The 17,112-nt window shown below is 35.3% G+C and overlaps 2 protein-coding genes across 3 annotated transcripts; both read right to left on the bottom strand.

The window, feature by feature from the left end:
* Nucleotides 1-234: 234 nt before the first annotated feature.
* LOC114531795 (uncharacterized protein DDB_G0284459-like) lies at nt 235-10,268 on the bottom strand. 2 transcript variants are annotated; one of them, XM_028553414.1, is made up of 6 exons: nt 9,811-10,268; nt 3,741-3,836; nt 3,550-3,575; nt 3,278-3,302; nt 2,954-3,034; nt 235-2,064 (listed from the first exon to the last, which is right to left on the bottom strand). In XM_028553414.1, the coding sequence occupies exons 1-6, from the start codon at nt 10,108-10,110 to the stop codon at nt 1,987-1,989; spliced, it is 606 nt and encodes a 201-aa protein (XP_028409215.1). In that variant the 5' UTR covers nt 10,111-10,268; the 3' UTR covers nt 235-1,986. The 2 variants fall into 2 exon arrangements, with proteins under 2 accessions (XP_028409215.1, XP_028409214.1); XM_028553413.1 differs by lacking the exon at nt 9,811-10,268 and adding an exon at nt 6,268-6,880.
* A 637-nt stretch (nt 10,269-10,905) lies between these two features.
* Nucleotides 10,906-17,072, bottom strand: LOC114531734 (BTB/POZ domain-containing protein 10-like). The gene is made up of 8 exons (XM_028553352.1): nt 16,606-17,072; nt 14,953-15,049; nt 14,559-14,679; nt 14,185-14,282; nt 13,557-13,656; nt 13,151-13,261; nt 13,003-13,059; nt 10,906-11,772 (listed from the first exon to the last, which is right to left on the bottom strand). The coding sequence occupies exons 1-8, from the start codon at nt 16,959-16,961 to the stop codon at nt 11,558-11,560; spliced, it is 1,155 nt and encodes a 384-aa protein (XP_028409153.1). The 5' UTR covers nt 16,962-17,072; the 3' UTR covers nt 10,906-11,557.
* Between the last annotated feature and the right edge of the window lie 40 nt (nt 17,073-17,112).

Here is a 17,112-nt window from a genome sequence, read left to right as displayed (position 1 = left end):
CTAAACAAATAATCAGTTGAAACACCTCATTATCATCCATGGTTGTTACAACCCCTTGCCCAGGTTGTCATCAGGCATTCGAGGAAATGACTACCTATTGAGCTCTTGCAAGTGAGGCCATATATAAGCATAGAATGCCAATGACATTGTGACATGTTGTTAACAAATTTTGACTCTTGTCAATCAAGATGGCGACCAGTTTAACATAAAATAAAACCAAAATCACACAAAGGGTATAGAAAAATATTCCTTTCTTCAGGATTAACATTATATTATATTATAAACAAGCTCGTTGAAAATTCTGCCATTAATTCCACTCCTAGCTACAAAATAATATTCCGTCTATTTTAAAAACTACATTATAGATAATTGTTTTTACATGGTGGTCAACTTTGTCTAAAAAAACAGGAGCAAGCCAATGATAGAAGCTCACATTTACTTGCTACCGGTTAAAAGGTCACCCAAATTAACGTGCAATAAAGAATGCACTTGCTTTGATAACTTAGTCTCTTTACAGTTGACTACCATGCACTGTAAAGTCACTCAGTTGCAGTTTAAAACCACCTTTTTAGGAGAATGTAACTGAAAGTTCAAGTGAATTTCTAAGTTGTAACAGGGCTCGAAATAACGGCCCTATCCTAAAACAGCCAAAACAAACCGTGTATTATTCGAGGAATTTTGACCATTTGGAAGAAGGCAAAAGAATAAATGACTACATTTCCATGCTCAGTATACGGAAATTATTAAATTGAGAAACTTTTAGACATTTCTGACGGTTTCTGATTTTCAGACCATATTCTCGTTTTACTTTGAACCATTCTTATTGAACGGACCAGACAGCCAAGAAGAACTTCTATCTATGGCTGTCACCGTGTACAATTGCAACAACTTAGCTTCCAAGCAAATGAGAACTCTCAAACACACTAGAGATTCCTTCTTTTCCAATAGGCGGAATTTTGAGTTTTACTTCACTATAATTTTATTTCATTTTACTTCACTTTTTATTTCACTATACGCACAAAATTCCGCATAGTGGAAAAAAGGTTCTAATTCCATAAATACTTGTCGGTCAAACGTCACGCGCATGTGCGAGATTCGAGGAAAGGGTGGGAAACTTATACGTGATTTGTATACAAAAATTGAACAAAAACACAAAAAATGAGAAAACTATTGAACAAGTAAGCAAGTAAATTTGTGAGAATCTTCCTGAGTTGAAAGAAAGTTTACTGAGCCCTGTGATTTCCTTAGACCATACTTTTCTTTGTTGATATGAAATCAGTGTACGAAAAGACCACGCATGCGCAGACGTTTAACAGCGGTGCTTCTTCACATTGGAAATCTATAGCCTCTGAGGCTGGTTGTTTACATTTTAACCTACTGTCTTTGTTCGCGTATTTTTGCATTGCCATGGAATAATATACTTTGAAATATCTCATTTATAAAACTTTAAAAGAATTCTGAAAAATTTGATTTGCATTGATTAAAAGTATTGCACTATGAACAACTGGCCCAGAATGTAGCCGGATTCTCGAACTATAAGTTATCGGGTTATGTAGCAAATTTTGTGTGAATCAGCTGCAGTAAAGTCGAGTTTCTCAAAAGTTGAGTTTGGGCAAAACGTTCTTAATAGAAAAATTCAAAGATGGGACCCATTGCAATGATCCTCGTAACAATTTAGAAAACACTATTGGCTTGCTAAAATTTGTCGCAAAAATTACAAGTTTTGAAGTAAAATAAGTTTGTCTGAATATCCCAACCCCCATTTGCACCAAAACGTGATAAAAGATACACGATTTGTCGTATCAAACTATCGCGATTGCTTAAAAACAGCAACATTCAGTCATAGGCACCAACGGCTTCGCTGGTAAACTCCGGTCAAATACAAAATCATATAAAAATATGCAATCTATCATTAGCCGTGTTCAGTTAGCCAGAACCGGGACACGGCTTCTCACATCGTGTCAATATATATACTTTACAAAATCATCACTTAATCTGTAGACTCTTAACCTGCTGGACAACGCGAAGAAGTGCTTCCTTTTCTTTTTCTAAAGTTTCCACTTCCTGAAAGAAGAAAAAGGTATATTCTAGATTTAATCTAGTGTTTTTCTTCATGTTTTTTTGGCCATATTTGCATTGCCTGTGCGAGGAATTTTGCGAGGGCGCCGGAACCACGGGGGCAGCTGCCCCCACTGCCTTTTGCTTACGGGGGCCAGCGGAGGCGGCCATGTTTCTTTAATTACCATATAATAGTACCATACATTCACCATTTGATCTTGATTTTCCGTATGCGCACGTAAAAGTTTAAAATCATTTAAATGATACGTATGAAATCAACGATTGAATAGACGTATAGGGTTAAGTTCTGTTGATGATTTCATGTGTTTTGAAGATGTATGCACTCCGGCACGGCATTCTGTGAGTAGTAGACAAAATTATTGCTGGAAAATCGCAAAATCCAGGTAGGTTTCTCCGGCTTTCTGTATGTGCTACATTCACAGATGTGTGTTCACATGATAGATGGCCACACAGGCCAACACTAAGGAGTAATGATTTGGGGGACCACCTGAAATGGATGGGTTTTGCACGGCTGATTGTCGTATCACGACATGGCTGACTGAGTGATCCACTTATATAAGGTTGTACTGCATATATAAACAGAACAACGAAACTCCGAAAATGAACATCAGATTTCTGAAGATGACTAAATCATACTCGAAAGCAAGTCAATATATTGTTAAAATGCTCATTTTCAGAGTTACCGTTGTTTTGTATTTCATTAAAAAACTCAGTGGTTCCAGTTAATACATAAACAACTCGCTCGGCAGCAGCTTGTAGCTAGATCTGATCTGTCAACGTCGAGATCCGTCAAGTTTTGTTGAACAATCAAAAATGATCACTAACTATATCATAATCTACTATGAGTTTCTCGTCCCACGACCAGATCTCCTACCTTCGTTTTTTGTTCCAAGGCTTTTTCTAGTTTTTCTATTCTATCTAATAAATCTTGTTTTTCCTGGCGATCTACATCAACCTGTTAAGGGAAAAGAAAAGTTAATTTTTTCAAACTTCACGTACAGCGGGTAGAGCAATACATATCCCACAGCATCCATCACACTTACTCAAATTTAGGTGGCAGGAGTCATTTCTAGTAGGGAGGTGCTAAGGTCAGCCCCCTTGGCCTAAACTCAGTTCCTTTGGTCACTAAAGTCCAAACTATGTACAGAGAGTTTATTACTTTAAGCAATTATATAATTTCATGTGGGATAATACTTACATCATCACGTGCTAGTCTACTAGACCTAAAAGAAATATTAAAAAAATTCTTAGTTAGGAAAAACATTTAGGCACAATATATCTTAAGGGCATTCTAGAGTTTTGAACCCTAAAAATCTTTGGAATCTTACAAATCATTTCTACAACCTGGGAAAGTAAAAGCTCAATTACATTTAATGGCACACACACAGGCCAGCTCCAAACTGATGTATCTTTCTGATAAAATGCAGAGATCAGGATGCTAGACAAGAACTAATTTCATATTGTCCTTACCTGCTGGGTGTTGATGATGTTGAAACCTATAAAGAGTCAAATGTCATTAGAAAAATTGATAGACTGTTTTATTATCAACAATTTGAAGCAACAGCTATGGAGGGGGGGGGGGGAACAAGTAACTGAGGTGTTTAAATTGTTTATAAAGATTGGTGTTTGGCTGTTATGTTGATTGAATAATGCAATACTACCTCACTAGGGCTTGGCGAGTACTCTTCAGTTCCAATACTTTCATTCATCTTTGTGTTTTCCATTGTTTGTTTAGCCTCATCAGCTTGCTCGTCATTCTAAATTACACAATAATTGTTATTTACACTCGTTATTTGGCACCCAGTTACTTTCACTGCCATTTTCAATGCCCTTTTTTATGTTTTCTTTAATTACTTTGACACCTAGTTTACAAGGGCCAATGAAATTATTTTCAAATATTTTGAATTAGCTCTAACTTTTGTTGTAAATTAATTGTGTTTAGATCTATTTCTGCTGGAAAAGACAAATGAAAATGCTTAAGAGCATGTGACACTCAAAGGGCCACAAGTGTTATACACACTATTATTTAAGCATTTTCAACATGGCAGCAAATATAGTGCAATTAACTGACCAGCAATCTCCACAATTTGCAAATTCATTAAGTCACATAACCCATCACTTCAGTTGCACACTTGAAGTGGTTATTTTTATGGAAGGCAGAAATAATTCAGGGTAACAAAAGGTATGAAAGCAGTTTTTTGTTTGTGTATTTTAACATAACAAAATTACCTATTATATTATTATTGGGTTCTTTACAATACAATTTAAATTATTTCCCCATCCATTCTCTATTATTAGGATGGATTGTCCCAGTTCAATCCTATGCCCCATCTCATGTTATAGGGTAGTCAAGCCTTTCAAGGTATAATGAACTGATACTAAACAGATTAGATAGATTAGGATTTACATTATTGTAGTATATATAGCTTATAAACCAATCTACCAAAGGTTGATAAGCACAAAATAGAATTTTTATAAACATTTTAGAAGCAATTTATAAGATTTTAACTATATCAATGCAAAACGGTTATAAGATTTTAACTATATCAATGCAAAACTTGAATAAGTGGTTAAATTCCACCAGGTAATGACTAAAATTGGAAAGGATTAGGCTACTATGATGGCAAAATTCCAACATTTTGCCTTTTAAGTGGGCCACTACCGATCTCTGTTGTCACTGTCAAAAGTTACACAATGCTCATTATCTTGCAATATTTTATTTCTGAACCACCCAAAATTAAGGCATAATTGCAATCCTAACAAAGAGATCTTATAAAGTCTGAGGTCTTTTAAGATTTTAAAGAAATGAAATGTTATAATTTCTAAAACATACTTCAGTCTATGAAGTAGAATTTTTTACAGTTTGTTTATTTCAAAGAAAAGTACCTAAACTACAACTAAATATCCCAATAAGCAAACTTGCTTGATAATATTACTTGAAAAATTGAAAATCATATTACATCCTGTATTGGCTCTTAAAATATGGCTAGGCTTCAAAAAGAGAAAGCTGTTTCTTCTTATAAGGAAACAGGATATAGTTTATGGGTAGGAGCAAAGGATATTCAAAACATTACATGTGTATTGTTAATTTATAATGCTTTAAAAAAATAACATTACAGGTTAGAAGAATTTAGATCATTCACATATTCTTATGAACAGGCCTGTGTTGCTATGCCAACACAATACTAAAAGTCATTAAATTTATTTTCATTTTACTAATTATAAAATTAGAACACAGAAAACCTTCAATGTAACAAACTAAATGGCAGTTGTGAAACAAATTAATGCTATAAAATGTTCAAAAGAGTAACATTATATATTTGTTCATGCTTTCAGCAAATATTTACATTCTTGTACAGTTTTGACATTATATGCAAATTATGCACGACTTTGCATAATGATTGCCACAATCAATCAATAAAGTAAACAAAGATGGCCATAACAAGATTGTATGATTCTCGATCAAAATTCAATTTGCCAATACAAGTTAAGATCTAATGGCAGGCAACCTAAGCTGTATTTAGAGGGAATATAGAAGTTTAATTAAACGAAGAATGCAGATTTGAAAACGTGCTCGTAAAACGAAATCACATGCTAAATTACAGTTAACAACGGTGTTTTACAATGTAAAATTGCTTAATCGAGCTTATAAATGATTGGAAATTGCTTTGAAATATCTCACAAACATATTGTGCGCGATTTAGGTATTAGCATGTAGAAAGTGAACCATTTAGAGGTTTTACTACAACTAGTACAAGGCTGAGTTCTATAGTAGATAATAAGTGCTCTAAATCGTATTAACTTTATAAAAATGCTGATATCAATGCTTGATCAAGATATAATTGTACGTAGTGGGGACAACTAATTCCCTCAAATGAATAGCTTTCGTTTAGCCAACGTGTTCCGCTTTGTCATACTTTGTAGAATCTAGCCAAATGGGGTAAAAATTGTAGCTAAATATGTATGTAATCGAATGTGCTTCAATATCGAACTTGAACTAAATTTAACGCTATAATTAATAAAATATATCACATATAACAAACTAATACAAAGTGACCAATTTATCACAGGCTTCGATTTATATGTAAACAACCCGAATGTATACCAATTGAACATAAGAGATGTTACAATATACTGAAATTTACGAAATTAATCTTTGGTTTTGTAACACAAACAAACTTTACTTACACCTAACCCAGGCATTATAACGACACCGGTGGACCGCCGCTTTTCTCTTAAATTTTTCCGATCTTTTCGTTTTTTACCCGAGGGTTTCTCCTTCTTTGAGCTCTTAGGTTTTTCAGCCTGTGCCGTTGCACCTTCAACTTGTAATTCTTCGCTATTTCGCGGAGACTCGTCTGCAATTTGATCCCTACTCCGTCTTGTTCGACTTCGCCGCGCAGTCGTGTTTTCGTTCGCGTTTTCTGTCTTCGACATGTCTGTGTCTTCGAACGCTAAGGCTGTATTGCCCTGTATATAAGCTGCAGTGTCTGTTAAATTATTTTCTTTGTCGTATAAACAGCCCGCTGCTGCCTCTACTTTATATTTTTTTGGTGTCGAATAATTGTCGTTGGTCATCATTTTGGCTACGAATCACTTCAATATAACTTCAATACATACAATTTAATCGTAGTTCCTGCCTAGGGTAACTGTCAAACGTCGAAGAATAATGTCCAAGGACTGTTCTACTTCAAAGTTGAACTTCCTTTTGTTAAAAACAAGCGGGAAAGCGCTTAAATTTCACCCAAACAGCCTTACAAAGTCCGACATTATAGTACTTTCTCCACAATACAAAAATATCCCCCATATACCCACACATCTAACGAGCATTCTTATTGGCTAATAGTCGGGTTGTATTTAGCACACGAGGTGGGAGCTTTTACATTCTCTTAGCCAATCATAACCCAGGAGTCTGAGTGACAGACGGGTAAATTAAAAGTGACAATTATGGCCATTGACTGTACACGAAAATTGATCTCAACATTGGTCTGTATGTTTCAATGTTTTTATACTTTGAAATAAGAAGGGATTAATGCCACCAAATATGCAAATTTATAGCATATCTTGATCTACAAAATCGAACTTCAATTACGGTATAACTCTCCCAAAATCCGTGCAAGATAAACATGTTTTCAAACTAACCCTAATCCCAGACAATTCTCCATAGAATACATTCCGAAGTTAACCCCAAATTAACATTAACAGTATGCTCGTATCGTATTTCGTATGTACACTTAAAATTCACTAGATAGAGTTAATTTTTTACTAATGCTCGCAAATTTGTTAATGCGCAAATTTGTTAAATTATCATATTATACAACCTTCCTTCTTTGACTCTGAAAATTGAACATATGGAATAAAAATGCGGGTTCTATGTTAATTTCAATACAAAATGTGGACAATTCAAGCTTAAAATAAATTAACAAAGCTTCAAACTTTGAACAGTCACTTTTCGACCCATTATTCGTAATTTCTACAGATAGGTAGCGTCGAATATATATGAGGAATATTGTACTTAATGAGAAATTAAACCATCATTTACTGCACATTGTACAATGTACAGTTTCAAGACAAAGAACAGACAATTATCGTAATATATATATAATCGATTTATCGCAGAGATTCCGTTGTGCCTTTCAGACATTCCTTCGTTAGTTTTCTTTTAAGTACTTTATCACAGCCATAGGAGTTAATATAAGCAAGAAACAGCGAAAGAAGGTTTTGTTTACAAACAAACGTCAAAACCAGACACCCTGCAAAAATTAGCATAAACTAGAACATTCTGAACTAACAAATAGTTTATTTTTTCCATAATCTGTTTCTAACCAAAAACTATTGCCTTTGAAAACTGTGCACTTATTACGAAAACCGCTTCGTAATTAGAGAAATATTTGCTTGGCTTACACAGATTTTTTGCTCAGATAAGCTTTCTAAGTCTATCAAAACAACGTTTCGTTGAACACGGCACAGTTTGAGGTATCACGTATATCTATTATTTTATACGTTTGTTAGCAAGCTTGCGCATATATTTTGCTAGAAACATTTTGTGTTTTGGTGTTGTGTCCACCGTTTAGGGATAGCGTGTCGGCGCTAAGCATACAGGAAATTGCATTAACACCAAATGTTTGTATATAAATTTATAAGTTCATTGTTAAGTTAAAGTGTTTAATAACACCAATATTTATTCGTCAATGACTGTCGCACTTTGCTACATAAATAATCACAGAAAATATTTTGCCCAAAATTAACCGAACCAAATTGTTCGGCCAGTTTCATTCTAAAATTGATCCGCATCCGAATTATGAAGCACAAGGGCATGGAAATTATGCCGGCATTTGAAAATATTTTTGAAACAGTTATAAAACCGCATTCTAAGACGAAGAGCCATGCCGCAATGCATGTTGTTTGTACTCTTATATACTCAAACGCTTAAATACACTAAACGTTTGAAGGCGTAGTTCAATGGTGAGATGACCATAAGACTAAGCCTCTAACCATAATGATTATACACATTTATATTTATACTTATATATGTAAAATTATATATAGACATATATCACTAAGCGATTTCTTCGTAAATCCTGAGGTAAAATATAAATAACAAGACGCCTGTTCTGGCGTTAACTCCGGCGCACGTGCCAGTCTTCAATATAGAGCTTCTGAACATAAACAATACAGTTCATATTCGCATTTAGATGCCTTGCGAACCTAAATGTTCGATCGCGAAATTCAGAAGCACATCGTACTTTAAAAAGTATAGAAGTTAAATCGTTCAAGAATGTAAATAAACGGTATGATACATTCGCTTTGTCTTACACTTTGCCTTTGGAATTCGCGCTTATATAGTTATATTAAATCTTCAATCCTGTGCAAACTACGACGAGTCAAAGCGCCCATACACGACCACATCATCTTGTTAAACGGCGAAATAGCAGCGATATTACTAAAATAGGACCAGAATCTACACGTATTAAATATATTCTTACCCCAATTCAGTCTAAACTTAATCGAAAAGCATGAAAAGAACGGTTTATTTGTTCCTCTTGGAGGAATTGCCGTATCATGCGAGCGAAATCGAATCGCGCATCGGAAAATTAGCCAAAGCTGTGCACCACAACTCTTGGGAGACAAGACTGGGACATAGATAAATCCAATCACATACACATTTTAAATACTAGAATGTTTCGCGCCATTACAGACTTGCGACGACGAAAAATAATAAAAAAAAAAATAATAAAAAAAAAAACAAAAACAAAACAAAACCGAGGCGAATTTTCAACTCCGTCGCTGACGCCGGAGTAATTATAGCTATGCAAATAAATACATCAAACCTTTATTAATATACCGCGTAAATTTAACAGTAACATAGCAAGTCTTGGATGCAAATATTTTAAAATTTTATGGGGAAAAACACGCAATGCAACGCACAGATATTTAGTGTTGGTAGGCGACTGAGTTAAGCAGCATTAACAAGCTTACGAATTATAGAAAACAGGTAAACAGATGGCCTACAATAGTCAATGATTTCACTTAGCGCTGTCGTTGAGCAGATGGTAGTCAACAGTTATCAAATTGAAAAAAAGGAAAATCTTTTTGTTGTATATTGTGGTTTTGTATTTGCTGGCAAAAAGGAAGATTTAAGCGACATAAATATATCGTCTCATATAAATGTGTCAACTTTTCCGCAACTCACCTATGCATTAAGGGTATCTAGAATATCACAAATCATACCTGTCCTCCGCTTGAAAGAATAACGACTCCAGTGCCATGCCGTCGTTCTCTTAAATGCCTTTTCTCTTTGCGCTTGCGGCCTGACTCACTGGGAGATTTCTTTGACTTTGAGGGCTTTTCATCTCTGGGACCTTCGACAGCGTTGCTGCGCACAGGTTCACTTGAGGTTGTGGTAGTGCTACGGCTAGTCAAACTCCACTCAGCCCGACTTGCTCCACCACTCGCTCCAAAAGCTGGCCTGAGAGAGGACACACCAACAGTTCTATACTGTGTCCGAGTACTTCTCAATCCACTGGCCATTCTTTGCTCAAAACCTCTCCCGTTTATATGTTGGCCGTTGTGAGCTGATAAAACTCTAAGCCAATTCTGTGCTTATCTAATGCTGGGCTAACAATCTGACAGTGAGCTTATGTGACATACGCAGAGAATAAACATGTCTCGAGCACTTCTGGCACGTTCGCTTAGAGGTCAACGCTAATTTACATCATTCAAAAGAAGCGTGCTCTCTCCTGCTGGGTTACATAATATCCGCTTTAGTTTGGTCACGCATAGGGACTTCAGTTGCATTGGAAGAAAGACCGAGAACTGCATGTATCAGCCAACCAGCACAAATAAGTAGCTTTAATGGTTTTAATTTCCTCATCCTAACTGATAGTATATCAATGACTTTAGTTAAGTTTCCGATGTAACCCACTTTCATCGAAAATATCAGAACCGTAAGTTAGAGCCAACGAGCCAATCTGTTAATTAAATAGCATCCTTATTGAGGGATCATCTTCAATGATGAATATGGAAATTTTTATCCAGACATAGTAAACACTACCTCTACTGAAACATTGCTGGTCATTTGTTATTGGTTTAAATGGTTTTGTAAATATCCCGTTATAAAAATGATAGTTTACGAGGATGAACATTAACTGTTTTTCGTGCGAAATGACCTTGGCACTAGGATAGCGGAATGGCGGCAACGCGGATGTAACCCAGCATGGCCCTGTAACCCAGGTTCCGTTCGCGTAATTTTAACCAGCCAGTGACCAGTTTATTCTAGGAATAAATAAAGTTGATGCACACAAATGATGTTAGACGTGAAGTATTTATGAGAGCATTTCCCTATAACAACACAATAAATATAGCTATAATATCTAAATTCAATGTCAACATCTCTAAAGTTTCCTCTGTTAATACGGCTACAAATTCCAGCTGACCTGAGTATAAAAATCAATGACTTCGACACTCAATTTCAAGTAACTCTATACTTTATTTTTATCCGAAACACTTTATATTTCTCCAACTGTAAATTAGAGTGTAAATTTTCTATAATATTAGTCAGAAGAACGGGGGCAAATAACACCAGGCACAAAATAACTCAATTTTGGTGGAGACGCCTTATGCCTTATGATTTCAGATCAGCTGGTTGTTAATGGGAAATTCAGAAATATACCTCCATTGCTAGTTTTGTCCATTGTAGTTTGCGAAAGCATATATAATAGTTTCTATAGCGATATTTAATCGACAGCTATCATTGCTCTAATCCGATAGCGAAAACATAAACAGGGTTATTGTTACCAACATGTCGTTAAACGACGAACTGAGAGTTCAACAAGTCTTAAACATCTCAATGTTGACACAGCTTGTAATACGTTGGGTGAATTGCAGAATAGTTTAACATTCTATCTATATGCCGAAGTTTAACATTCTATCTATATGCCAACATTCATCCAGAAACTTCGCAAAGCTCAGCGGCAACTTAGTCCTCAGGTTCAGACCCCAGCAGCACTTGCGGTGGTGGTGGTACGCTGTCACTACCAGATACGGCCGCGAGGGCTGCCGGTTCGTCAACCGCGCCAATAACATTCGTCCCGACTTTGGTTTTTACACACTGAAAATCAACGTGGCGGCTTTTGCTCCCCTCTTTTTCCCAAGACATATGAATAAACGGTCTCTGTACATAGTTGTAGATTACTAGGAACACAGAAATCAAATAATATTGTTTTGTTTCTTTTAACTATTCATTGGTTATGTTAAGGTCTGCTCACACGATCCAATTTTGTTGGATCCAATTTACTTCTGATGGATGTTTTATAGTCTGTTGTCTTGTAATGTATATCAGCAGCAAATCCACTTAAGCCAATGACTACGGCTTCATCAATAACCGACTATATTTCATACGTCAGAAGTGAATTGGATTCAACAAAATCGGATCGTGCGAACTAAATATCACCGAAAAATAACATACTGTAGTTAGGTTCACTACGTTGTACGCGCTGACCTACATATGTATTAAGTGTAGTGAGCGAAAGACGTCAGAGGTCGATTTCTCTGCCAATTTGTCTCCAGAGAAGACGTTGACAAAAATTTCACGAATGTGCACGGAATTGTTAAAAAATACCAAAAAAAACTCGCTCACAAATAAAAACGTTTGGTATGCAGTAAATTCATCGACACTAGAACTGTATGACGTGGATAAAACGATCAGTCTATACAGCATGGGTCAGCAGTGGTACGGCAAAGTTCGACGCTTGAATGGACATTTTCGGTAATTATATATACGTCCTAACCATAGGCAGCCCAATGGCGGGCGACTCGCGTGCCTGACAGTGTTCAGGCAATGTCCCAACATTACTGTTTTCAACTTAGAACGGAATGTATTTCACGTTCTTTCCTTTTCCGATTTTGGTTACGTCCAAGTAAGCAAAACATCCTTCTTAATAAATGTGGAAAACAACCCAGACACACAAAAACGAGGCCCACGGGGCAAGAAAGATCTCAAGCCTCGTGCTCGTGCATGTTATGGCTCATATCCACATTTTTATTGCATGCGTCGAAGAAGAATGTTTTGTATTTCATTTAAGGTGGTCCAAATTGGTGTAAAGAACGATTTCTTATTTAACTTTACTCGGGCCTGCTGTTCGAAAGGCGTTTAATTTAAACGGCGGATAAGTTCAAAATGAAAAACAAAAGTATCTATTTATTGGACAAATGAGCTGAAATATTTCAATGTAAATAGCTTAATTTTTAATAGAAGAACATATACATATTTAATGCATGAGAAGCAAGTTCAGTCAACCACAAGATGTATGAGAGTATTTTTAATTTTTTGCTTATCCATCGTTTAAGCTAAACGCCTTTCGAACAACCGGCCCCTGATTCATAAGAGCTATTCACAGACACCCGCCTGCATTTTCTACCCACCTTCAGGCCTGCTGCTGTTATGCCTTTGGCGAACTTTTTCCTTCGTAGTTGGATAACCTAAAGATTAAGATAGGTACAGATATTCAAAACTTTGAACCAAAATCTTTTTCACAAATTTCTCAGCCTAAAAAAACACCAACAAACGCACCTTCATTTCCTAGTCTTATCTTCTTCAAACCACGTTCTTTAAGAACCTCCTTAGCAACATCTCTGTTTTCAAAATACTTGAAGAATCCATTTAGTTCCGACGAGTAAATAACTGCAATAAACATTTGATAATACATCAACCAGGGATGGATTCACAGGCCCCTTAGCCTAGATCAGGGATATCAATTTAAATTTGGGACAATAATGTACACAAAGATCAATGCCCTTAGTAATCAGTATTTGGCGAAATTTGAAGTTTCGAGTCTTTTCTGAGGCTCTTACGACTTACAATTTGGTTGCACTTTATCATCTGATTTTTATAATAATTTTTCGAATAGACATACGTTCTAATATCCCTAGATAGTAAAATTTAGTTTCGAATATCCAAAGAAGAAAATCGTACTTACTTTGCGTATCTTCCTCTCCGGTACTGGGCGGGTACTCCTCGTCCCAATCAACAACATCATCTTTTGTGAGAATAACAATATGACACTCACGACGACCCATCTAAAGAGGATTAACTTACGAGTTAACCGACACACGAAAAGAGGATTCACAGAACTAATTAGAGTTATTAGACATATTACTGCAATAACAAGAATTTCACACATTGATGAAAAAAGTTACTATAAGGTAACGTAAGGTAATAAGTGAGGTAATCAGTTAAGGTACAGTATTAGGTAAAGTAGTATCAAGCAAAAATTAATGTTTTTGTAGTGGATCATGATTTCAAATGGAACAATCATGACAAAAATCAAGACTTAGACTACTTCCATAAGCAATGTTCTCTTCAGCCTCCCTAGAATTGAAGAGGCGTGGGTGTAGATTCCTGTCAGAGGACCTGGGTTGCATTTTTACAACTTTACCAGTTCTTTGATACTTTTATGGTTTAAACCTATAGGAGTATTGTGTTTGTGATAGCTGATTGCCCATAAATGAACATAATTATGTCTTAACTTTTTTAAAATCAAATAAAATTGGCCACAAAATAAGTGGAGAAAACTGTCAGGCTTCGGGTAATGCAACACACATTACCTTAGCTGCTTGTACCATGAGAGGCAAAATGTCAATTTCTAAATATCTCTTAAATTGATCTCTTGCTCCATCATTGGCCAACTCATTAAGCAAGTCCCCTGTAAAAATCAGAAAAAAATCCTCCTTTATGACAGGTTTTGATAAAATCTTTGAGTTGCAAGAGTGGCAAAATTACAAACTGCATGATCAACAAAGTTCAAATGGTGACAATTACAAACTGCACGGAAATTGATTTTGATGTTTTATTTTTCATTTTTGGCTGCCAGACATGTGATCTGTTCAATTAACATGTGATCTATTAAGTTTTTGGCAATTAGTTAACTCTATTCCAAAGTTCTACATGATAGTTTTCAATTGATGTTAATCCAACTTACTTAAATTATGACACTTTATAACAGATTCATTAAATGGAATTAGCAAGTAATCACAGGCCTCTCTAAGTTCCTGAACTGACACACTTGGTGGGCAGTTAACAATACCAATGCTGTAGTAATCCTGAAAACACAATACATACCATACATTAAAACCTGCTCTATCATGATAACAATAAGATTTACAACATTGTGATGCTTACAGATAAAACAAACTTGAAATTGTAATTAGCATTTAAAAGCAGGTTCCTATGGTTCTTTATACTGCCATATTGTAAATAATAATAATAAAAAAATGAAAATACCCATCAAGCTATTCAATATTATAATTTTTCTAGACAAAATTTTCTACATTGATACTCATACCCATGTATAACCAATTTTGCAATATTCTTACCAAAATTGATTTAAAAACTGTTGATGAGACTCCTTGAGCCACCACAAACTCTCCTTTCTCATTCTTTTTACCATAATCTGTCGATGGTGAAAACATCCTAAAAATAAGAATTAAATGTACTTATATCCCATTATGCATTGCATCCACCATTTAAATACTTTCAGTCAGCAGTCAGCAATGCTGCCCATAAAGTTAAAAGAGAGTATTACTTTTTTTAACAAGTAAAACTGCAATAGACTTTAAAAGCTGCCATCTTGAGAATTTGTATGAGTCACTACTCACTCAAGATCTTGAGATAGACCCTTAAATGTCATATAGAGAGGAAATTTGTTTTGCCTTTTAAAGGCAGATGTTATATAACAACCAGGAGTTGTTAAGGTGTAATATCTGATTATATCTCATATCTCATAATATACAGGGGCTGGACAAAAAAAGTGGTCCCAAAAAAATGTGGCACACCATACATGAAGGTAGTGCCAATAAATATTACATGTATGTAAGGACAGTTTGGGGCAGGTGGGCCAATAAAGAAGGGTTCTTTTCCTTGGAATCCCTACATTGTAAAGCTGCAAGAACCATATTTCAACTACCACATGACATGCTTACCATTGAAGTCATGGCGAAGGTGAAATGACCCCACAAGCTTTGCTTTAATTTGTATTGTGTTTAAATAAAATTTATTGTATTGTGTTGTATGTATGTGTTTGTGCATGTTTCTTTAGTTATAAAAGCCAGATGACAAAAATTGTGATTATAAGCTCCAGATTAATTAAGAGGATAAAATCCATTTGTAGCTCCCTTTTCATGAAAATTCAAGATGGTGGTTTTCAAGCAGATATATATGGAAATTGTGCTTTTACAACACTAAATCACGGAATACAGCACCTTTGAGTGTTTGTATGGTAATGTGTATGTATGCAAAAACCACATAATAAAGAGTTATACCTACAAATACTATGATATATCATCTTATCTACAATTTATTACCCTTAGGCTGACTGTGTTTGGAGAACATTCATTACATTATGCAAGATTTTTGACCATATTATAACAAATAAAATTAAAAAAAATAGTTTTTTAGGCCAGTCTCTATTGTTATTATGTGAATACATAATTCTTTTAATTTAATTTGTTATAATATGGTCAAAAATCTTGCCATAATAACAATACAGACTGGCAATTTAACTTTTAATTTTTAACTGAATTTACTGCTAAAAACCTGCCAATCAATCGTAGGTTTTATGCAGTCTTGTTTTCAAGTTCTCAACATAATGTAATTATTCTTACACCCTATTGCTCTAAATAACAATTTTGACTCACAGAGATAAAAAATTGATTGAAAATAGAAAGGACATGATCATATAATTGCTAACAAGTAACAATACTTTCTTAAGGGGGGCTACTTTTTTTTGTCCACATAATGTAGTTTGGCATATTTATATAAAATGCACAAGTTCTGAATTAAAATTTTGCCAACCCACCGACAGTAATCCCATATCAAACATTGCACCTACATGTAGTATAAACATTAAACAATGCCCTATAATAAAACACATTAATGACATTACAAATTCAACAACCCCGAAAATAAGCACTACCATGAACAACTGATGTGTTAATATATCAACACATCACAAAAGCCTACATACACACCTTGCCAACATTGTGTTTGGCTGAGAATCAAATATATTTCTATCGACAACAAAACGAGTATCATCCACAATCAGTGTCATTTTGCCATCAGAATTGTGCAACTTATTCACGGCATTACCACACTTAGCATGCCTTCCTGGACCATAATACGGTTTCACACTCAAATTCTTAGGTTCATTATTCACCGGCCTAAAATGCTTCGTGACTTTTCCTTCGTTTTTACCACATTCTGAATTATGTACGCCGTTCAAACACACTTGAAATTTTGTCCTTATTCCGAGGCTAAGTTTCTCTACTTCGTCGTCACTTTCTGTAGCCATATTTACGTGGTTTTGTCCCTCTTGAAGGCCGGCCATCCACGGAGGCACAAATTAGAAGAAATTATAGAATTCCAAAGCACAAAATAACTCTTTTTTCACGTATAAATTCGACGAGTATTTTTGTTTTCATCGTCTTTTTGAAAATCTTTGGAGTTCAGATGCGCGAGAGTAAAATTTTGGTCGCATC

The sequence above is a fragment of the Dendronephthya gigantea genome, unplaced genomic scaffold (assembly GCF_004324835.1).
Source record: "Dendronephthya gigantea isolate DGI-Jeju-01 unplaced genomic scaffold, DenGig_1.0 000074F, whole genome shotgun sequence".
Taxonomy (NCBI): domain Eukaryota; kingdom Metazoa; phylum Cnidaria; class Anthozoa; order Malacalcyonacea; family Nephtheidae; genus Dendronephthya; species Dendronephthya gigantea.
The sequence above is the reverse complement of the archived record's forward strand: the minus strand, read 5'-3'. Positions and strand labels throughout refer to the sequence as shown.

Bases quoted from the DNA above. Each gene is read 5' to 3' on its own strand.
- LOC114531795 (XM_028553413.1), bottom strand. From the start codon at position 6,660: ATGATGACCAACGACAATTATTCGACACCAAAAAAATATAAAGTAGAG. The intron at 3,837-6,267 runs GTAAGTAAAGTT...TGTGTAATTTAG, and splicing joins TTATAATGCCTGGGTTAGGT to AATGACGAGCAAGCTGATGA. The intron at 2,065-2,953 runs GTAGGAGATCTG...TTCTTCTTTCAG, and splicing joins CCTTGGAACAAAAAACGAAG to GAAGTGGAAACTTTAGAAAA.
- LOC114531734 (XM_028553352.1), bottom strand. From the start codon at position 16,961: ATGGCCGGCCTTCAAGAGGGACAAAACCACGTAAATATGGCTACAGAA. The intron at 13,262-13,556 runs GTAAGTACGATT...TGTTTATTGCAG, and splicing joins CGGAGAGGAAGATACGCAAA to TTATTTACTCGTCGGAACTA. The intron at 13,060-13,150 runs GTGCGTTTGTTG...CTTAATCTTTAG, and splicing joins GATAAGACTAGGAAATGAAG to GTTATCCAACTACGAAGGAA.